This window comes from Opisthorchis viverrini (assembly GCF_000715545.1).
Source record: "Opisthorchis viverrini unplaced genomic scaffold opera_v5_278, whole genome shotgun sequence".
NCBI classification, from domain to species: domain Eukaryota; kingdom Metazoa; phylum Platyhelminthes; class Trematoda; order Opisthorchiida; family Opisthorchiidae; genus Opisthorchis; species Opisthorchis viverrini.
The window spans coordinates 248,778-259,511 of record NW_008751938.1 but is presented as its reverse complement, the minus strand read 5'-3'; the positions used below and the strand labels follow the sequence as shown (position 1 = coordinate 259,511).

Here is a 10,734-nt window from a genome sequence, read left to right as displayed (position 1 = left end):
ATAAAAGTAACGAGCATATCTCTATTAAGGAAAGTAACCGGGCTGCCTTCCCAGAATGGGGAAAGAGTTGTGAAAGGTCGACCAGGTTGCCTAACGGCTAACCATGACCACCTAGAAGCCACCGATTGCGGTTAAAGTACCTTTTAACTACTTAGAATTTGGTGGGGTTCCACACATATCGGTTGTGTGCCTACCCCATGTGCCATATAGCGAAGCCACCCGCTGCACCCAAGCGGATGAATCCTTTGAGTCATCGGCCCGCATTGGAGCCTATAAAGAAAAAGGCTACTACAGGATGCTCTGTGGGTCAAACGGTCTGGCAGGAGCTCAAGGTGAGTTACCTTAAATCTTTTTCTTGAAGTGGGCAGCTAGAAACGACCGTTTAAACCTGGAGCTCTTTTTTCATCAGCACACATACATACCCCATCGTCACCTGCAATGCCATCAATCAATCTACCAGCTTGCTTCTAGTGTTCCACGCTTAGAATATTGCCCAGATAAATAAACCAACTCAAACCAATCCAACTCAAAATATGTGATCCACGTTGCAGTCCTCGGTGTCTGTAGGTTCCGTCAGATAGAAAGCAAGCATCTTCCGCTGTGACCTTGTTTTCCCTTTCCGTTGATCTGTGTTTTGTTTATGGAGCACCCATATGAACACTCCGGTCATGCAATTCGGGCGATTAGGACGGACTCAGATGTTTCTCATTTCGATTCCCGGTTAACTGGTAATCGTGATACGCGGGATCGTGTTATCTACGGTTTGGAAGTTTCAACCAAACTTGGCGCCTTGCTGTACTATATAGAGATGAGCAGTTGAATCTGTGCCGAATGGCTGCATGATCCAATCAGAATCGATGCGGTTGGGCGCGGTAAATTGTTGTCCCTTTGTAGTGTTAGCATGCGCCTCGAAAGATAGCAGTTCTACAACTGAGGGGATGGGTTACAACGAACTCTGTTACACCCGTCACAAGAAGAACAGAGACTATCATCATGACTGGACGTTCATACTTGAACGTCCAAGTTGAATGACTGAGCCTGAATGACCGAGCCTAGTCAGGTGACAAACGTACAGGTACTGACAAGCAACTTCTTCATTCGTGTGCTGGCTATTACGAACTTTCAGCGCACACGCATTCACGGAGTTTCTTGGAGGCCACCAACGACAAGTCAGACGTGTGGCGGTTATTAGCTGACGGCGAACCTTAGTTATCGCTGACCATTACTTCTGAGGTGCACATCCTGGAGTGCACAACCAAGCTGATGGCATTGATATTTTTGGGACTGAATGAAACAGCAAACCAGCTATGTTCCAATATTTTAGGGATTTCTGATCCTTATCATTCGATTTGATCACCTGACTGCTGGATATAGTCTCGGACAGCTGATTTTATTTCTGCCAAAATGATGTACAAAAACCTAGCGATTGTGCTGATTAACAGCTCTTTCGGAAGCCGCATTACCAGTAACCTGAGGAATATCAGAAGACGCCTATCGGTTGCGAAAGCACCGGAGATTTGGAAGAATTTTGCTGCAGATAACAGTCACGCCATGTTTTATCTGATGGAGCGGCAACTCATTCACGGAAAAATTGTACTGAACGATTGTCTTAACATATTAAATAGCAGTTCAGCTGGCCTCGTTCCACATAATCTCTGACACTAGCACACTGTCAGTACAAGAAATTCAGCGTGAGGTATCATCTTTCTAACGCTTCAAGGCGCTCTGTCCGGGTGGTCTGGACTTTTTGCCGCTCAAGGAAGAGAATAATGGTTCTGAAGGTAGGGAGCATTCTAACAATCCTTCTACGGTTGTTCAGAAGATCTGGAAAACAAAATAGCTTAGAATGTAGCACTTCGATCGTAATTCAAATATTCAAAACGGCCAAAAGAAAAGCATGCAACATCCGTCTTGGCAGTACTCTGTTAGTTGTGTCATCGAAGGCTCTACGTGGTGTTATCTTTACTGTTTGATCAATCACTGGGAGAGACAGATTAGTGAGAATCAAGCTGGGTCTGCCTTGCTGTTCAGAAGATCTGGAAAACAAAATAGCTTAGAATGTAGCACTTCGATCGTAATTCAAATATTCAAAACGGCCAAAAGAAAAGCATGCAACATCCGTCTTGGCAGTACTCTGTTAGTTGTGTCATCGAAGGCTCTACGTGGTGTTATCTTTACTGTTTGATCAATCACTGGGAGAGACAGATTAGTGAGAATCAAGCTGGGTTCTGCCTTGCCCGAGGACTCGTCAATCATATTTTTACACTGACACAGGTTCGCGATCAGCGCCATTTTCCTGACTAAGTGTCATGTGGCGCTATATCCAGCATAAATGCGAGTTAATCACAATAATGATCAGCTGCTCTTGACAGTCAAGTTTTTTAACTAATGAGTGCGAGGTCATGGATTTGGAACTACATGGAGTCTTGTGAATTGTGCACTCATGATGATTCCCAATAAGGATAAATGGGTTTTACCGTACTTCTCGTATTATCAGCGCAGATTACTCTTACTCACAGGACGAAATCTCCACTAAAGATCATCATATGTCATCACATTACCAGCTATGTTTGGACCACTGGAATTGTTCAACCTGCCTCAGTGTCAATACGTTCAGGAATTCGGATGCGTTTAGCTTGAATGCATCGTCATATATTTTTAGGCTTGTCTTTTTCGAATAAATATGCATGCTGTACAGGAGCTGACTTTTGTATATTTCCTCAAATCAGCTTCTAATCAAGTACCGAAGAGAACGTTTAGAGAGCGAATATAACCGGTAAAAAGTAAACTCCACAGGCCATTCCATACTAGTTGTCAGTGGTTCCATTTTCATCATCTAAATTGAAAGCGCTGATTCTGGTAGCACTTTCGAAGTGATAGCGTTTAATATTGGCACCAGTATAAGGAGTGCCAGAGGAGAGAAAGGATGTTTTTGGTGTGTGCCCCAGAAGGTTAATGCAAATGGGCTATTGAATGTTTAAATCAAAAACGCTGATATAGCTCATGAAGTGTACATCAATGATTTTTGTTCTGACCTACAAAGCCTTCAGGATGTAAAGTAAGAAATTTGGACGTCTCATTTCATGTAAGGCGCGACTTGGTAGCAATTTAAGTTCATGAAAGACAAGGTGATGCTGCTGAACGTCTATGATACTTCCATCCTGATCACCAGTTGTTCCTCAGCAATAGTAGGTTAGGGCGTACTGGACGCCATTGTGCTACTTTGTGTCCACCCACTACCAGGTGAAGCCAAACCGATCACATAGCTACCGGTCACGAGGAAGTTCAAAATGTTCAAGGTGACCAGCAAAATAATGTGTTAATAAGCCCTCCATAGGTATTGATGAAAACCTAACATAATAAAGGCCAGTTTCTTGATCACTAAGCGAAAGGATTTCAACGGTGAACTTCACCATCAGCTCCGGTAGCTGGGTTCTTTATACGACCCACTGAATTCAATTTGTAGTCTGTGAGTTAAAATCCTGTCTAGGAATACCATTGAGCCACCGGACCAGATGAGTTCGCATCAACGGTGTAGTTTTCCCTATGTTTAGCCATAACTACAATGCTTGAACTTGTTTTTGGAATAAGGACACATTCCAGAGAATTGGAGCCGTCACATAAGAAAGGTCCATGAGACGACTTTTTAACCATAGGGCGTTAGCCGCACGCTGGTAATAACGCAGCTACTGTCTTCAGTATATCTGGGACGCCAAGCTCCGAGACGTAAACGCAAATCTGAGAGCATCAAGTTGGATGACCCATCGACGGGTGGTGGAATGATCACATCTTCATGTTACTTTAAGTGTTTGGACAGAGCCATGCACTCAGGTGACCAGTAGCTGAGTTATTCCTTGACTTCAAATGAGATATTGAAGAGAGATGTCCCTGAAGACTTTTAACATACTTTGTGCTGCCGGTTTGGCCTTCTGGTCTTGTGGGCGTTTTGAAAGAAGTGTTCAGAAGTTTCACCATGATTAGTAGTGTTTGGCAGAGCTACTCGCTATCTATATCTTCCTGCATTAGTTTGTCACCGGTAATATTGCGAAGTACTCATCTCAATAAAATTGATTATCTCAGTGTTCATGCCTAGCAGACCTGGACGTTATTGTCCTAATGTTTGACGACTATCAGTCCACACAGTCCATTCTAGGCAGAATTCCGGCTGTGATTCTGAAAAAAACGCAAAGCATTCATTCAGGATTTAAAGTCCTGTAGACCTCTAAAGCTTTATAGGGACTCAAATTGTTGGCTAGTTTACCAACCTGGAGGGCTGCATAAACCAATACTGTACCGTGGCAGAAAACGTGTGCACACACTATTAGGACGCCAGCAACATTTATCAGCTGGCTTCATTTATGCCATCAGAAGTGGACTTCACTGAGGTTGAAGTCTTGTGTGCAAGGCAATTAATATAGCGATCTTGCGTCACAGTTGTTTCAGGTTAGGTCGAGATGATTTTGGAATGTAATTCTTGTGCCAGACCGCCATCCACCAAAGAGAGCATTGTTTTAGTTCCAAAACTATTGGTAACAAAAGACCGGCGTGGACATGTCACGACAGGGCAACGCAGAACAAGGATAGCTACAGCTAAATTAGGTTCTGTGGTATATTTGCGCATTTCTGGTTCGGTTCCGCGTGATTTGCTTGGGAGCTGGACGAAACATGACACAGCCCGTCCCAGTGCCCAGCATGCTGTTACTTCCTAGCCGGGCCACCTAGCTGATGTTTGTCTGTCTTTGTATGATGGGCTGTCGTTGATTGAGGTCAGCAAACAACGTTGAGAGAATTCCATTGATGGCATCATACTTCGATCAAATGTTGGAAGGTGTTTATCTCCTTGCTTCTGCAGGGTGTGGATATCTTACTGTTGATCGTAATAGATTTTTCCCCTTGTCGATTCTTTCTGCTCTTTCCCATGGCTATATGACAGTTAAACATCAGCGTTTATTGCCGGTGTATTGTTGTAAATGCTGGTGATGATGATAACCAGTGCGTTCTGCGCAACCACGTGTCTTCCAGTAGTATGATTTCTGTTTTCATCAATGTTTCTTGAATTTCCAAATTGGTGATGAGGGTAGGGTTGCAGTCCATTCTGTTTTCTGTCGCGTTTACGAATGTCAGGATATGATGCTGAATTAAGGCTTCAAGGGAGAGAGTCTCGTGGAATCTGATTGTAGGTTTCCGATTCTGCTGTAAAATTCATCGTTTGGAGGCAAGAGCCCTCGGTACATTTGTCAGACCATAAAATTTAGCATAGAAAGTTGCGTCAAAATATTTTACCCTCCAGAGAGAACAATTAAGCGGATGGATCGTTTATATTGTGAGAGAAGCAAATCAGTAACGCCTCTTAATATCAAGAACTCCCTGTCAGCGCTTGGGCTACCGTTTATTCTCCAGCGTTATCGTCACAACTTTGCGTTATTTGCATATTTATTTCACGGGTCCACAGCAAATCAGGAGCCAAATGCCCATGTTATGGACCTCCGAATACAGATTTCTGCAGCAGAACTTTTGGCTGTGCAACAACCTTTTCCTGCAGAGGCATTATTTCATATGCTTACGAGGGAATTGTCAACACTCATTCCTGATATGCAGGGGCTCCTTTGGCTGAATCAGATTTGCGTAGCAAGGTCAGCCATTTGAATCCACCGTTGACTTTTCTACTTCTGTTATCCCGGTTTGCAAGGCCTGTCGGCATCTTAGCCTTCCCTCGAGTTGTCTGAAAGCATGCGACGAAACAGTAACACACCCAGGCAATGCGCCCTTAGTATGTTAGCCGTGAATGTCATATGAATGGAGTAGGTTTCTGAACTGTATTTTCGAACTTGTTGTAATTGGGCGTTTTGCATGATGTTCAAACTGCTCCTTGAATCGTATTGTTTTTTTCGCAACAAACGCGTACTATTGAATGCTCTGTGACAGCGTGCTGCGTCTAGCGAACGAATACCAGTTGAGCTCTTTAATCTGAAGGTATGATATGTGATATGCTTGCGAACTTTCAGTTTCTCGATAGCCCGTGCTACACTGTACGAATACTGCTGACTATGGACGTAAAGAGTGAATTTGTGTTATCTGAACTGTAAATAACGCAGTGATCCATTCGCACTACAATATCCATCGGTTCATCAAAATTGAAAGCATCCTTTGCAGTCCCTCATAGTAGGGGATTGATCCATGACTTTTTCTAGCGTTCAAGTCCATTGAAATTACGCATTATCTAGGTAAACGAAACCTCAAGGACTGTTTCAATATTCTATCTTCTCTTCCATTTCAGTGAGAACAAAGGCGACCTCGATGGAGAGATATTCGAAATGCTGTATACCTTCACAGATTTCGTGTCATTTAAAGAAATGATGTTAGATTACAAAAAAGTAAGATTTTTAGGGGTTTTTAGACGTAAATGCATCGGCTATAAATGTAGTAGATTTATGTCCTCATACATGAAGTCAACGTGCAAAAGCTTGCCCCGAACAACTGTTTTGTAGATCAATAGAACAAACATTCTTGTTGTATTCGTATTTCCGATCTAGAGTTGTTGATCTCCTCGCAAAGTTAATCTGACAGTCAAGAGTGCATGCTACTGATATGCTTATGATATGTAGATGTAAACCCGTGGTAGTGGGCTTTGTTATTCTTTAGACTGTACAACTGAGTTTGGGAGCGTGTTCCACTGAAGTGCTCTATTCTTTTTTTACCATTGTTGGCTCTAAACCTGCTTTGCACTGTGTAAATTCGCTAGGTTTTTACAACTCGTTTGATTTTGCTCTCTCAAAAAAATTACATTTAATCGTCCGAAAAGGTTACTAGTGAAATAATTTCTAGTTTGCTTTTATTGGCGAGGTGGAAATTAGCATCCGACTTGCTGTGACAGTTTCCTCAATGTGCATCTTACACGCCAATGCATACTGTTAGTTAGCTGTTACCCAACGTCAATCATTTTTGCGTATATCAGTTCCGTATACTTGAAATTTACGTTGTTGCACGACTGTAGCACCGTTTTGGGGCACCTAAAGGGCACTTTTCACCATTTCGTTCACCGGAGATCTATTCTGCTACAGACCTTGCAAAATGTCAGTAACTTCAATCGTTAATACTTTAACTAATGAGTTAAGTTTAGTCAATATCGCATCTAATTTTAAGCAAATCACTGAAAACACACTTTTCATCTCTTTTATCCGCATAAACTAGAGCTGTGAGGGGGAGCTCCGTAACTACATGGTCGAAGCTCCTTCAAGATAATTTGCCCCAAAAATGGAAGTAAAGTTGACTGGCATCGAAAATGTGCACAGTTTTGTACATGCAACACATGATTTAATAAAAGCCTGAAGACGTAATTCAGAGGAATAACTGACCCCAATGAGGATGCAACAGTTTTATCTTTCTGAACAGTTTCAGAAGTGGTCGGAAGATTCCATGACAGCAAGCACTTCGAAAAATAAGTTGAACTTATCGCGTTGTTCGGAAAACCCAGTCGGTCATAATTTACTCTGAAAGTCATGGAAAATTTGTGCGAACTGGGAGCTCATGAGAATTTTCACCAAGTCGGCAGGGAACTCACTTCACAAAAATCACTCACACACTAATGAGACCTGAAATCTCCCCCTTTGCAGTACGAAGTGTCTCCGAAGCCGGTGCTTGATAGAAGAACATGTTATGCGTCTCCCTCTGCGGATCGTTTTTTATGGAATCTTGAAGGGTGGACTTTTTTTGAACATAGTCGATACTCCGCCTGTAAGGTACTGCCAAACATTACCCGAATGAATGCTTGTGGATTCTAACTGTGCTGATCCTGTTTGCATGTTACATGAGGTCTTAGTAGCCCTTTCAAGACAAAGCAATTTTTATCCGGGAGTCTCTTTTTTATCTGTACAACATATAGCTGTATCACCCTTTCGCTGCCTAGCTGCCATGCTCCTCGAAGGGAGCACGGCGGTTGGGATGCTGTTAAGTTGCACAAGCCTAGATAGAAGAAGTTTGGATGCAGATGTCGGGTTTGAAACTTGGACCTTCCGGTTAGCAAATTCGCGCTATAATCACTATCGGTATCATGAACCATATTTCCTGCTATTTCACTTACTATCACAGAAGAAGCTTCATAAGCCCCCTGTGGTTCCCGGATTTTTATGAGATCTTTCCAAGCATCAGCTCACATACTGTGGATAAACGTCTTTGCAGACACTTCAACATTACTGGTAATCTGTAATGTGTGTGTACAGCTGTCTCACCATTGTTGGATATCGTCAGCGGTACACATCTCATCAATCTCCACAGCAAGTCTTCCAAACGAGTGGTTGGGGACCTTACCATTCTGCCGCGAGTGTCTGGTTAACATTGTGACTAGCTTACGTTTAGAAAGGATACCACATCACTATACCTCCAGTCACGAAACTCGTGTTACGTAGCCACGTGTTAACTTGTTACCAAACGACGACACCTTACATGAAAGACCCCTGCAGATTTTGATATTCATTCCTTTTCTTAGCGTATTCGTAAGGGGGAATAATCGGAGATTTGTTGGTTCCATTGACCGGGGTGGAGGAAGTTCGGCCTTTTAGCCTTTCCTTGTCTTTGAGGAACATTGATGCGAATTCGTACTGGAAAAAACAACACTCAAGTTTTTACGCCATAATTGGGTACCGATTCTATCACATAAAATCCGTTATCCCAGAAGTCAGGTGATGTGAACGAAGTAAGGCAGAATAGAATGGAAAGGATAAGGCGGCCTGAGTATGCGTTTTATGGCTGAAGACAGTTGTACACGCCAATGACTGTGGGTAGAAGATAAACTTGAGGAGAGTCAAGGAATCGATACCAAATCCTTTATGCAGTTCATAATTCATCTAATCAACTTGCTTAGGAGATTCACAGATCTCAGAATAGGATTCGGGTTTCCCCTATGATGACACTGTTAAGGCTGAAATGATGAACACAAGGGAAAGTCCATGAGGCGCGCACCGAACTCAGGGCGAATGACCCTTACGACACTTGGGGTGGGTCCAGTGTGTGCCAGAAGCAATAGTGGAAGGATAAACGGAGAAGACATAAAAAGTATCTTGTACCAGGGGCGTATTGTCACGTAAATCCCCACTTCATGCCAGAGTTCCTAATATGTGACGTGATGTTATCGGTTATCTTCGTCTTCTGACTATATGATCTGATTGTTCTTTAGGATACCGACGGAATTATACTGCGTAGAATGGTGCCATGAGGATCAGCGGAGAAGAGTGGATGATTCAAATCCATTTTGTGCTCATACAGTTCAGTTTGGACAAACCCAGGTTGGGGATGCTTCAAAATTATGGGTGCGGCCAATATTTTAGTATAAGATTTTGGTATCTGCGCCGGCGTTTGGGCGTGGCTGCTTGAAAATGGTCACCAACGGTTATCGGACGCCATATTTTATGGGTGTTTCACTGACTGCAGTTTCTGTCACTCCCAAAAGAGTTAGAATATCGGAACTAGTTTCTTTGGTTTCTCTCCACGTAAGGACTTTCGCAGGTGATTAGGAATGGTTGTGCAACAGATAGTGTTTCTATCGGTAAGGAAGGGCTAGTTGATCCACCCAGATTTATTTCTTTTATCACGATGGTTGAGTTTTAAATGCTGTAAAATCGACTGACGAGAAATTAGCTGAGTTGTGTTAGGAGCCGAACAACGTTTCGTTTTAATACTACTGATGCCTCTACTTCAGGCGAAGACGGGAGCAACTGTCAATTTGGAACTCATCAATACCTACGTTAGTTGTCCATCCGATCAGGAGAGCCCAATGCTTCTTTTGAGAAATGGATCCAATCTGACGAAGCCTGTTCTTGAAAGACCATCTTCTAGGGGAGAAACGGCTGAAGGCGTACTTGGTACAACTCAATCTGTAGATACACAGCTTTCTGTGCTGACGCTTGACATAAATCCGAGATCTTCTTCACCAACCTGAATGAAGGCATTTGTTTTGTCTCTCTCTGAATAGTCCGCTTCGGCTGACTGGAATTCCGGTTCATGATATTAAACCGAGTTTTCGAACGTCTGTGCAAAATTTTTCCCTTGCTGATGACTGCTGGATCCAGTAGTTTCCGGAGAATCGACTTACGGCATGACTAATCGTTCCGTTTTTCCCTTGTTTTAACACAATCAATCCATGCATTACAAAACGTATACATTGAATATTCTGTTGTGCGCTGTCTGCAAGTTCTTGACCTTACGTACCAACCACTCAAACGCACAACAAACCTTCTCCTTACGAGGTTCTACTCATTCTGTGATCCTCCCCGTCATTCAGTTTTTCAACTTTTCTGGCGGGTACAAAACACGCATTTAAATTAAAATAGGTACTTCACTCACAGTTTGTTCACGGATGGCAATTATGTTACACTGTTGCGCTCGGTTGTTTTGTCAAAATACGAATTTGTGAGCTTTCTTTTCTAGCATACGGATCCCTGATGACGATCAACAGTATCCAGAGCAGACTTTTAAGCGTATGACCGTAAAACCACTACCTTAAATCAGTGATGCGCTAAGGATGGAAACACTGATCGGACAGTAGAACGACGTGCTCTTTTGCTGAAAGCGCTCACTCGAGACAGTTCCTGTTGAACTGGCTGATTTAAGCAAGTTGGCTCTACGTCAGTTGCTACATATTCAGTAAACTGTGCTATATCAGATTGGGGTTTAGCGTCGGTGCGAATTTCTCTCGTACATCCAGAATCTCATCTCCGTGGCGACTTTGCGTATTGGTGT

The 10,734-nt window shown here is 42.9% G+C and overlaps 1 protein-coding gene across 1 annotated transcript in view; it reads left to right on the top strand.

Annotated features, from left to right (window-relative positions):
* T265_09487 (hypothetical protein) overlaps positions 1–10,379 on the top strand; it is a gene marked incomplete at both ends in the record, with an annotated part of 19,766 nt that extends 9,387 nt beyond the window's left edge. The window contains 2 exons of the mRNA XM_009175569.1: positions 6,278–6,374; positions 9,695–10,379. Of these exons, the coding sequence (XP_009173833.1) occupies positions 6,278–6,374; positions 9,695–9,934 (337 nt within the window). The remainder of the gene's footprint in view (positions 1–6,277; positions 6,375–9,694) is intronic.
* Between the last annotated feature and the right edge of the window lie 355 nt (positions 10,380–10,734).